The sequence below is a fragment of the Triturus cristatus genome, chromosome 5_1 (assembly GCF_964204655.1).
Source record: "Triturus cristatus chromosome 5_1, aTriCri1.1, whole genome shotgun sequence".
Taxonomy (NCBI): Eukaryota; Metazoa; Chordata; class Amphibia; order Caudata; family Salamandridae; genus Triturus; species Triturus cristatus.
The window spans coordinates 149,957,463-149,968,821 of NC_140587.1; the positions used below are offsets into that span (position 1 = coordinate 149,957,463).

Here is an 11,359-nt window from a genome sequence, read left to right on the forward strand (position 1 = left end):
TTGGGTTAGGATCCGGGTTTAATAACAGATGTAAAGAAGGCATGGCCCAGGTGCGCAGGGATGTGAGACAGGTGAGAGAAAGCACTTTGTAGTTCAGGTGGGGTTAGACAGTGTAGCTGCCCAGCAGGTCGCCATTGCAGGAAAGTGTGAATCGGCCTGGCCAGGACAAGTAGTGCAGTAGCATCAACAAATAAAGGTGCATTATCTCAGGTCCGGATATTCCAGTGGGTTGGCCCATAAAAAAGAGGCCGGAGGTAGACGAACAATGGACTGGGTTGAATTCCATCCATTGGCAGGGGATCCAGTCATTGGTGAGAATGTCCCAGGTCCAACAATCTCTGAGAGTCATGGGGGAAAACCTATAGACTGGGGCTGATTCATCAGTGGGATGGCCCATGAAAAAGGAGCAGGAAGGAAACTAACAATGGGATGGGTTTAATACCATCCAGGGGCAGGGGATTCAGTCATTGGTGTGAGTATCCAAGGTCCTATAGTCTCTGGAAGGTGTGGGGGGAAACCTGTAGACTAGGGCCGAGTTAGTGGGGAGGGCCTTTTGAAGAAATGCCTAAGCAAATAGTAGGGAGATTGGCTTAACTTCAACAAGGCCCAGCGAAATCGTGGTTGCACCATGGTTCTGATATTGGAGCAGCTCCACAGTGATGTTAAGAATTGTGTCCCTCAAAGAAGACCCTTGCATTGAATTGTATGGCTCACTTGTGGAAGACACTGCTGAAACCAAAGGGGCTACTCCAGCAGCTTGGACATGGCAGGACAGCTAAGGAGAGGTGTGGCTCACTGGTTAGAGGCGGCAGACCCGTAAGCAGAGGACGGCCCGGGACCAGGGTTCGATTCCCGACGCGGCAGGGTCGTGGACCAGGGTCAGCGGGCTCGATAATTCTCGCCTCGGTGCCTACTCCAGTCAGGGACCACACTCGGCAACTCTGGGCATTAGCTTGCCTCATCTTCACAACGGCCCCCCCAGACCGCCGGGGATGCTTGGTCGCACCTTAGAGATACCCATTAGGGACCATCTCTCAGGGTGAGCCAGGACGGGTTCCCCAGTGGTCGAAGCGTGGAGATACTCCTCCGGGAGTCGATTCTAGCGCTATATAAGCCCACAATTAATTAATTAATTAATTAATTAATTAATTAATCTGTGATGGCAGTGGGAACATTAGACCTGCCAGCTCCAATCAGCATTATGTGATGTAGTTGGAAGGCACAGGCAGCAGTCACACAAGTACAGCAGGCCCACGTAGTGCTATAAGGCTTCAGGGCCACAGTGACTGAGGAGGCTATTGGAGCATTTGATGTGGCTCAAAGCATGCACAGATGTCCGCGAGGCATGTTCCCACTGGGGGAGTGAGCAGGAACAGCCAGGTGTAGAAGGAGGGACCATGTTGTTCTCCGAGTCATCCGCAGCCACACAGAGTGGGGCAATCTATGACTGTAGAGCTACTCAGTCCCACCTAATCAATATAAATCCAGAGAAATGCTTTTCATATTTTTTTTTGTTGTCCTGCCTGTTGGGGAAAGAGATGATAAGATAACAAAAGTAGATGGAACACTATAAGATTCTTTCTGACCCTGCAATTCTTACTTTTTTGCTCTGAATAGATGTCCATCAAGCAGTACATCCCAAGGGAATACACCACACAAAATCAATACTTTTCCAAATAATGGGACGCTACAGTACATAGTATGTGGCAGGTGATCAGGATGGGGATAATACAGCTTTCCTAACACCAGTGGTCCACTCTTGTGAGCACAGCGAGCTACATACTCATGATGGCAGGTTCTGTAATTCACCACTGGACACAGACTCAACGGACAGCCAGCAGCAATACCAAGGAAAGAACCAACACCTACATAGTCATCGTGTGTGTGTCTCAGCTATTTTAGAGGACGAGTTCTCCCAGGTAATTCCATAAATGTAGGTCAGGATGTGCAACTTCTCTAGGGTGCAAAGTCCAGTCAGTCTCCAACAAATTTCATGTTGGAGCCACAGGGACCGCATGCGTGCATTTTTCTTGCTGTACCCACCCGCAGAAAGAAAGATGGTTCATATTTATTCTCACTTTGCAACACTGGTAGCCTAGAGAATAACAGTATGATGAACCACAAGGATGGATCTTTTTGTGAACTCACACTAATGGGTTAATGTCAAGAATTCCTGTCATGCGAGGGGAGGAAAACGGTAACCAGCGAAAACGGACTACATCTCCCAGGATGCTTAGCGGTTGAGAGGTTATGTAAACAGGAGAGCTGTTACATAACTCAAGGAAAACACGCCCTTATGTAAACAGGAGAGCTGTTACATAACTCAAGGAAAACACGCCCTTATGTAAACAGGAGAGCTGTTACATAACTCAAGGAAAACACGCCCTTATGTAAACAGGAGAGCTGTTACATAACTCAAGGAAAACACGCCCTATAAAGGGAGGAACCGGGAGGTACAACGCTGTCGGATATTGTGTTTACACCGACGTACCTGCTTAGTGAAGAGCAGTGTTCCGGAGTGGTGCTCCAGTAAGGCAAGAACGGAGGTAGGTCGAGTCGTTACTCCCTGGGCCGTGTCTTGCCCCATCGTCACCTGTGAAGGACCCGGAAGCTCTACCGGATAACCATTGAGCTTCGCTTTTTGACTCGGCTGAGTCAAAGCGCAGTGGCGCTTTTGCTGGTTGGAGTCGTAACTCCCAGCCCGACCAGAGATACAGGGACTGCCAGCTGTAACGCACACCAGGAGGTGTTTGCCGCGTTACAGACTCGGAAGTCCACAGGATCGATCGAGCGGCTGCTCTCGGTTCAGTCTTCTTTGCTTGTGATTGGGGTATCGGTGACGCATCACCAGGAGGTGACTCCGCGTCCCGGTGCAGTCTGAGGAAGAGGTTGAGCGGCTGCTCCCTTCAGGTAGAGACCCCGGCTGGGTGTTTCCCTGACTCTCCGATTCTCCCCAACACTCTTCGTGCCCCTCACAGCCTACCGATTGGCATTGTCGGCCATTTCATTTCTGCCCTCTGTTGGCATACGCCGGGATCGGCGTATATGCAGAGGACGGTTAGGACCATCCGTGCTGTGGGCTGGTAACGTACTTAGCCTGGAGGATTCCAGTGACTATAACCTTTGTTTATTCCTTGTATTATTTTTGCCTTCATTAAAATAACTAAACCTTCACAAGTGGTTGCGTTCTCATTATCGTGTCTGTTAAACGATCTTGAGACGTTCAGGGCGTTACAAAATATCCGACCTTAATAACACTAACTGTCTCCCGGTCGATAACAGACATGGCAACACTTGATGATGTGCTGGCTGCTTTAGCGACCGTGCAAATTGAATTGGCTGCCTCCAGGCAAGAAACAGCCGATGTAAAAGCCAGACTGGATGCTATCCAATTGGACCCGCTCACGCCCAGCGCCTCCCTCACGAACCAGACCCCTGCGGTAGTAGTGGAAATGCCGGTAGTCGTCCCCTTGGCAACACCAGAGAGGTACAGTGGGGATCCTAACACAGTGCAGGTATTCCTCACACAAGTGGCGCTACATTTATCGTGCAAACCAAGGGCGTTCCCCACGAGTCAGGCTCGTGTGGCTTTCCTTATATCCTATTTGGCTGGAAACGCGGCACAATGGGCCGTACCTCTGGTGAGCAGGGACGACCCCATCTTATGTGATTGGGGTGCTTTTCGCGAGGAATTCCTGAAGGTCTTCGACAGAAGGGCTGACTCGTACACGGCGGACCGTGAACTGCTTGAGTTGAGACAGGGATCCAACGACCTGGTGCAGTATCTCAACGCGTTCCGAAGGCTGGTTGCGGAAACCAAGTGGCCTGTTGCTAAACAGACGGCGCTCTTCCATCACGGGCTGTGCGATGAGCTCAAGGACGCCGTGGCTCATATTGACCCACAACCCAAGACATGTGAGGGCCTTATCAACCTGGTATTACGGCTGGAACATAGGCTAAGTGAAAGAAAGGGGAATCATGGGAGAAAAGGAAAATCCCTTCCATCCTATGTGACAGTGGGAAGTCCTGAAACTTCCACCGCATCCAAGGGAGAACCCATGGACATCGGCGCAATACGAGCGAGCCTCACAGCCACGGAGAAAGAGTCACGCCGTAAACAAGGATTGTGCCTATATTGTGGCAAAAAAGGCCACTACGTACGTGAATGCCCTGCCAAACCGAAGACGTCACGTTATCGGGCCAACCGGTCGGTAACAGCCGTGGTGGACGTACCGGCGGAAAACTAGAGGACTCCCAGACCAAAGAAGGGGCATCTCGGAGTCACTCATCCATCCCTTCACTTTCCAACTCGGTCACTAAGGGACAACGACACCTGTTTCTCACGGTGCACGTGGGAGTGCATGACCAGTGGATACCCGTTGTGGCCATGGTGGATTCAGGGGCCACTGGCATGTTTATGGACCACAATGAGGCATGCAGGCTAGGGCTAGTGCTTCTTCCCAAAGCTGTACCCGAAGACGTCTATGCTGTAGACGGAAGGCGATTGGTGACGGGGCCCATCGGGCAGCACACGGGGGTCCTTCCGATGAGATGTGGGAGGAACCATTTGGAACAAATCGATTTTAACATCATCCGAGCGCCCCAATATGGCGTCATATTGGGATTGCCGTGGCTACAGAAACACAACCCCTCTGTGGATTGGCCAACACATCGCATCGAACTGACGTCACCGTATTGCATCCTGCATTGTGGAATAAGAACGGAATCCCTTGACGCAGATGAGAGCGGGAGTCAGACGGTGGCTACAGCGGCAGAAAAAGATGTGGCTCTCCCCCAGGCTTATCACAGTTTTGAGGATGTATTTGATGAGGTGAAGGCGGAAGTGCTACCACCACATAGACAGTTTGACTGCCAGATCGACCTGGTGCCAGGGGCCAGCGTTCCCAGCGGCAGGCTGTATGCCCTGACGGAGCCTGAAAACGTGCATCTCCGGGGGTACCTGGATAAACTCCTCAAGCTAGGATTCATCCGCCCGTCCAAGTCTCCGGCCGCCTCGCCACTCTTCTTCATCCCGAAGGCTAATGGGGAGCTGAGAGCCTGTGTGGACTTTAGGGCATTGAATGCGATAACCGTAAAGAATCGGTACCCCTTGCCTCTCATCAGTGTACTTCTGGAACAGGTCAAGAAAGCTCGTATCTACACCAAGTTGGATTTGAAAGGGGCATACCATCTGGTGCGCATGAGGGACGGAGACGAGTGGAAGACCGCCTTTAAGACCAGATTCGTCCTTTTTGAGTACCTCGTCATGCCGTTCGGTCTGTGCAACGCCCCGGCAGCCTTTCAGTACTTTTTGAATGAGGTATTCAGAGAGGAGTTGGATATCTACGTGGTCGTATATATCGACGACATCCTCATCTATTCGTCCAGTGTGGAGGAGCACGTACACCACGTCAAAGCTGTGCTCCAAAAGCTGAGGGAAAACATGCTGTTTTGTAAACTCAGCAAGTGTGACTTCCATGTCACATCCGTGGAATTCCTCGGAGTGATGCTGAGTCCAGAGGGACAGGAGATGGCAGAACGAAAGATCAAGGCGGTGAAAGAATGGCCGGTGCCCCAAAGCGTGAAGGACGTCCAAAGTTTCATTGGCTTCGCCAACTTTTACAGGCGGTTTATAGATGGATTTTCAGGATTGGTGGCCCCAATCACACAGCTACTGAGGAAGTCCAAGGAGTTTGTCTGGTCCCCTGAAGCGAACAAAGCCTTTGAGGCCCTGAAAAGCGCCTTTGGTAAGGCGCCGGTGTTGGCTCACCCCGATCCGGATCTCCCCTACGTGGTGGAAGCGGACGCATCGGATGTGGCGCTGGGGGCTATCTTGTCCCAACGCAACCACGACACAGGGGTGCTTCATCCCGTTGCGTACATGTCCCGCAAACTCAACGACGCCGAACGCAACTACCATATTGCGGAGAAGGAGCTTCTCGCAATCAAGGACGCCTTCACCGAATGGAGGCATTGGTTGATGGGGGCAAGACATGTGGTATCGGTGTACACGGACCATCGGAACCTACAGTTCATGACGGCCACAAGACACCTTTCTCCCAGACAGCTGCGGTGGATGATCTTCTTTGCGGGGTTCAACTTCCGCATCACATATCGGCCGGGGACGGAAAACCGGAAGGCGGACGCCCTGTCCCGTCAATCTGCAGTTAAGGAACCATTGCCTGCGACCGAGCATTCCATCATTTCCCCGAGGATGGAATTGGGGGTTATCCAACCGGATACTTTCCTGAGGGGAATAAAGAGAGGGATCAGGTCATTCGCATGGCGGAGGTGGCTCCTCAGTCACAGAGAATGGCAGCTGAAGGACGGGATACCCCTGAAGGGCAGGTGCCTATTGATACCCACGCCTAGGCTAAGGAAACAAGCATTCATCTGGTGCCATGACTCTCCATGCGCAGGTCATTTGGGCTTTGAAAAAACGGTGGCTAGCATGGGACGGCATTTCTGGTGGCCAACCATGAGAGTGGATGTCAGGAGGTGGGGACAGGAGTGTCCTACGTGTGCTACCATGAAGGCCGACCATGGCCGAACCCAAGGGCTCTTACATCCACTTCCGACCCCGGATAGACCATGGGATAGCATATCACTGGACTTCGTGGTGGGCCTACCGGTAGACCAGGGGATGACGGCAATACTGGTGGTGGTGGATTACTTGACGAAAAATGGGGCACTTCATCCCCTGCAAGAGAGTCCCTACGGCCGGGGAATTGGCGTCACTACTCCTAAAGAATGTGGTACGACTGCATGGATTACCTGGGGTGATCGTGTCGGACCGGGGGTCGCAGTTTACTGCGCAATTCTGGAAGACTTGGTGCACTGCGCTGCATGTTAAGACCGCCCTGTCCACCAGCTACCACCCTCAAACGGACGGCCAAACCGAGCGCCTGAACCAAACGCTCAAACAGTATCTGCGATGTTTTGTGGACCAGGGCAGGGAAGAATGGGTCGACTTGCTATGGGTTGCAGAGATAGCCTATAACAACGCCACTCACAGCTCCACACAGTCATCTCCGTTCTATAGCAACTATGGCCAACATCCCAGGTTCTTGCCATTTCTACATTCGTTCAGAGAGGACAGGATTCCCGCCACAGTGGACAGGGTGGCACACATAAAAGACACGTTGATGCGCTTAAGGGCTGTCCTAATAGAGGCCAAGAGAAGATACAAGGCTGCGGCAGACAGGAAGAGAAGGCCCGGGCCACTGTACCGCACTGGAGACTACGTCTGGATATCCACAAGAAACATGAGGTTTCGAAAGAATAGTGTGTTCCATCCCAAGTACATGGGCCCCTATCGAATTACCAAGTGTATGGGTCCCGTGAACGTGAAGGTGTGCTTGCCCCAGTCATTGCGGATACACCCTGTCTTTCATGTATCATTGCTCAAACCAGCACCCTCCAAGCCGTCTGGGACACCTAGGCCGGTATGCGTGGAGTCGGAGGTGGAGTATGAAGTGTCGGGCATATGGGCGTCCAAATGGCGCAGGGGGAAGCTGTGGTACCTGGTTGCGTGGAAAGGCTATGGCCCGGAGGAGCAGTCATGGGAACCGGCTGAAGGGGTTCATGCTCCGCGCTTGGTCTCCTTGTTCCATCGGCGTTTTCCTGCCAGCGCTGGACCCGTGGGGAGCCGCTGAGAGGGAGGATGTACTGTCAAGAATTCCTGTCATGCGAGGGGAGGAAAACGGTAACCAGCGAAAACGGACTACATCTCCCAGGATGCTTAGCGGTTGAGAGGTTATGTAAACAGGAGAGCTGTTACATAACTCAAGGAAAACACGCCCTTATGTAAACAGGAGAGCTGTTACATAACTCAAGGAAAACACGCCCTTATGTAAACAGGAGAGCTGTTACATAACTCAAGGAAAACACGCCCTTATGTAAACAGGAGAGCTGTTACATAACTCAAGGAAAACACGCCCTATAAAGGGAGGAACCGGGAGGTACAACGCTGTCGGATATTGTGTTTACACCGACGTACCTGCTTAGTGAAGAGCAGTGTTCCGGAGTGGTGCTCCAGTAAGGCAAGAACGGAGGTAGGTCGAGTCGTTACTCCCTGGGCCGTGTCTTGCCCCATCGTCACCTGTGAAGGACCCAGAAGCTCTACCGGATAACCATTGAGCTTCGCTTTTTGACTCGGCTGAGTCAAAGCGCAGTGGCGCTTTTGCTGGTTGGAGTCGTAACTCCCAGCCCAACCAGAGATACAGGGACTGCCAGCTGTAACGCACACCAGGAGGTGTTTGCTGCGTTACAGACTCGGAAGTCCACAGGATCGATCGAGCGGCTGCTCTCGGTTCAGTCTTCTTTGCTTGTGATTGGGGTATCGGTGACGCATCACCAGGAGGTGACTCCGCGTCCCGGTGCAGTCTGAGGAAGAGGTTGAGCGGCTGCTCCCTTCAGGTAGAGACCCCGGCTGGGTGTTTCCCTGACTCCTCGATTCTCCCCAACACTCTTCGTGCCCCTCACAGCCTACCGATTGGCATTGTCGGCCATTTAATTTCTGCTCTCTGTTGGCATACGCCGGGATCGGCGTATATGCAGAGGACGGTTAGGACCATCCGTGCTGTGGGCTGGTAACGTACTTAGCCTGGAGGATTCCAGTGACTATAACCTTTGTTTATTCCTTGTATTATTTTTGCCTTCATTAAAATAACTAAACCTTCACAAGTGGTTGCGTTCTCATTATCGTGTCTGTTAAACGATCCTGAGACGTTCAGGGCGTTACAGTTAATCACTAAGGTGAGGTAACATAAAAAGATATAAAATATTAAATAAATTGTTTTTAGTTTCTGTCAGGAATGAGGTACAAATCATTACAACATTTGCAGAAAAACCAGTGAGCATTCTTGGGTTTTGAAAATCAGTTGAATTAAAATGCAACATGTCCAAGATTTAGTCTAAAAGAAAAAAGTAAACAAAGATTTCAAAAACAGTATAAAAAAAACAAATCAATGATTCGTTGATAATCTCCATAAAATAATGTGGGTGATTGATATTTATTATTAACAATGTACAGCTGAAATCATTACTTACCAGTCAATCCGACCGTGTACTAGTTCCATGCAGTGCTCTTAATTCCGACCATAAGGACAATTATGAACCTTTTGTGACAGTCACAATTCAGCCTGGAATCCAAGAGCCTAGAACAACTACCAGTGGGTGTATATGATTGACCAATCTGAGATCTTGGGAACTTTGGCCCAGGATGGGCATGATTTCTTTCCTAGATGGAGAACATATTTATGTAGTAGCATTGATAATGACTTATTATTGTCTGTGTGTTTTTTCCATAGGGGACACTTTGAAACCGTTTAGCCTAAAAGGATGTGCTACTCCAGATTACTGTAAATTATTCAACCAAGTGAAGACTCAAGTCTATGTTGACGAAGCATCGTGCGTACCTGCCAAGAAGTTGTGAGGTCATTATTCACATCTCTGATGCAGTCCCACCCCGGCTTAGTAATAGTCGGTAGAAACATTCCTAAAGCTCTACCAGTACCTGCCATGAAGAGGAACAATATAAGAATGAAGCAGAAGATCTCATGTCAGCCTACCAGGGACACCCAATATAAGGAATCAATGTGCACAGTACGGTTTATCCTTCCAAGTTGTTTATGTACCACCGGCCTTTATATTCAGCCATATATGACGCCTGTGGCACCTAAGAGGGAATACTCTGCTTGGTGCATTGAGCGACTGAAGCCCTGGCACTGCAACCACCCAAAGATACTAGCTTGGGATCAGATAAGATGCTCCTTCTGATAGGATACTAATGCTGACTTAATTTGTAACCATGGAGGAAGCTGAATTCAACTGTTCTCTCTCCATTTGAAATAACATCGCCTGAATTATGATGGTTTAATCTATGCATATCCTGCCAATAAATATACATGCCGATTACATATCAACTCCCTGTGTTTTTTTTTTTTTTTTTTTTTTCCTTTTTCTCTTTTTCTTTCTCCTTCAAAAAAGCTTTATTGTGCAGAGAAAAAGGGTACAAGCACGGGCCTACAACCTCCTGGGCCGGCCGCTAGTATTCAGAGATGTTCAAGCAGTTCAAAAACAATGACTGGCCCACAGGGGCTCCGCTAAATTACAGGAGATCAGACTGCACATAAGGGACGTCAGGATACACCCTTTTAAAAAAAAAAAAAAAAAAAAAAATCAAATAAAAAACCAAAAAGCAAGGCGAGAAACATTGAAAGGGCGTCTAACCACAGCAGAGGAACTCCACACCCGACCACCATAGGGTGGTCAATAAAAAGGGGGTCTGAGAGGGAGGGGGGGCCACGGGAAAACCAAACCTATACACAGATGAACAAATTAAGCAAGGAACCCTCAAGGATCAGGGGGACAAGGCAACCTCAGATGCATCCACCAGGGGGGGAGAACAGATAGTCCCTCGATACACATTCCACTGACCCCAGATTCTACCCCATGCCCCCGGTTTACCACGAGCCACATACACCGTCTTCTCCCTGAACATGCACCAGTCCATGTTCTCCTTCCATACGGACACGGTGGGAGGCCGTTGGGAACCCCAAAGCTGCGCAATATCTCTCTTTGCAATCATGTTCCCAAGGGCCGCCCACCGAGCCTGGGCCGCATTATAGTCATTGGGCTCCCACACATTCAGAACACATCAGCGCACCTCCGGCAGCAGAGCGACCCCAGTGACTCGTTTCATAACATCATGCACCTGGCGCCAATATTCCGCCACCTCGCGGCACTCCCAGAGGATGTGGAGAAAGGTGGCACTGAGCCCGCAGCCACGCTTACAGAGCCCGTCATCAGAAAACCCCATCGAGACCAAACGGGGACCCGTCACATAGACACGCTGGAGAATCTTAAGCTGGACCAGACGGAGACGGGCCGGGATGGCAACCTCCTTAGGGGATGACAGCGCAGACTGCCAGTCCTCGTCATCCAACTCAACCCCATCCCCCGTCCACGCCTCCCAAAGACGCACCAAGAGATCAGCCCGATTATTTATTAGTTTTTTATAAATCAGAGAGATAGTACTGTCGGGCACGTGTCCGTCGAGTATCCGGTCCTCGAGAGGCGAAGCAACAGGGACCGTGGTCCCCTCCCCAAAGACAGAGAGTAGGGCGTGCCGAACCTGGGCATAGCAGAAGAACTCCCTTTCACTAAGCTCGTACTCACTCTGAAGCGCCGCGAAGGATTTAACCGCGCCTTTAACCCATAGGTCCCCCACTCTGCTAATGCCGATCGTATCCCAGTGCTCAAAGCCTTTCGTTGTCCAGAGGCTTCCCAAGCGCTCTGAGGCGAACAAAGGAGTAGCACACGTTAAACGCTCACTCCAGCCCACAGCTACATTCGC

General features: G+C 50.6%; 1 protein-coding gene across 2 annotated transcripts in view; it reads left to right on the top strand.

Annotated features, from left to right (window-relative positions):
• Nucleotides 1-9,914, top strand: part of LOC146830445 (phospholipase A2 inhibitor and Ly6/PLAUR domain-containing protein-like) — a 226,339-nt gene extending 216,425 nt beyond the window's left edge. For both annotated transcript variants that reach the window (XM_085604682.1, XM_085604684.1), the window contains one exon: nt 9,312-9,914. In XM_085604682.1, the coding sequence (XP_085460808.1) occupies nt 9,312-9,436 (125 nt within the window). In that variant the 3' untranslated portion in view covers nt 9,437-9,914. The remainder of the gene's footprint in view (nt 1-9,311) is intronic.
• The last annotated feature ends 1,445 nt before the right edge of the window (nt 9,915-11,359 follow it).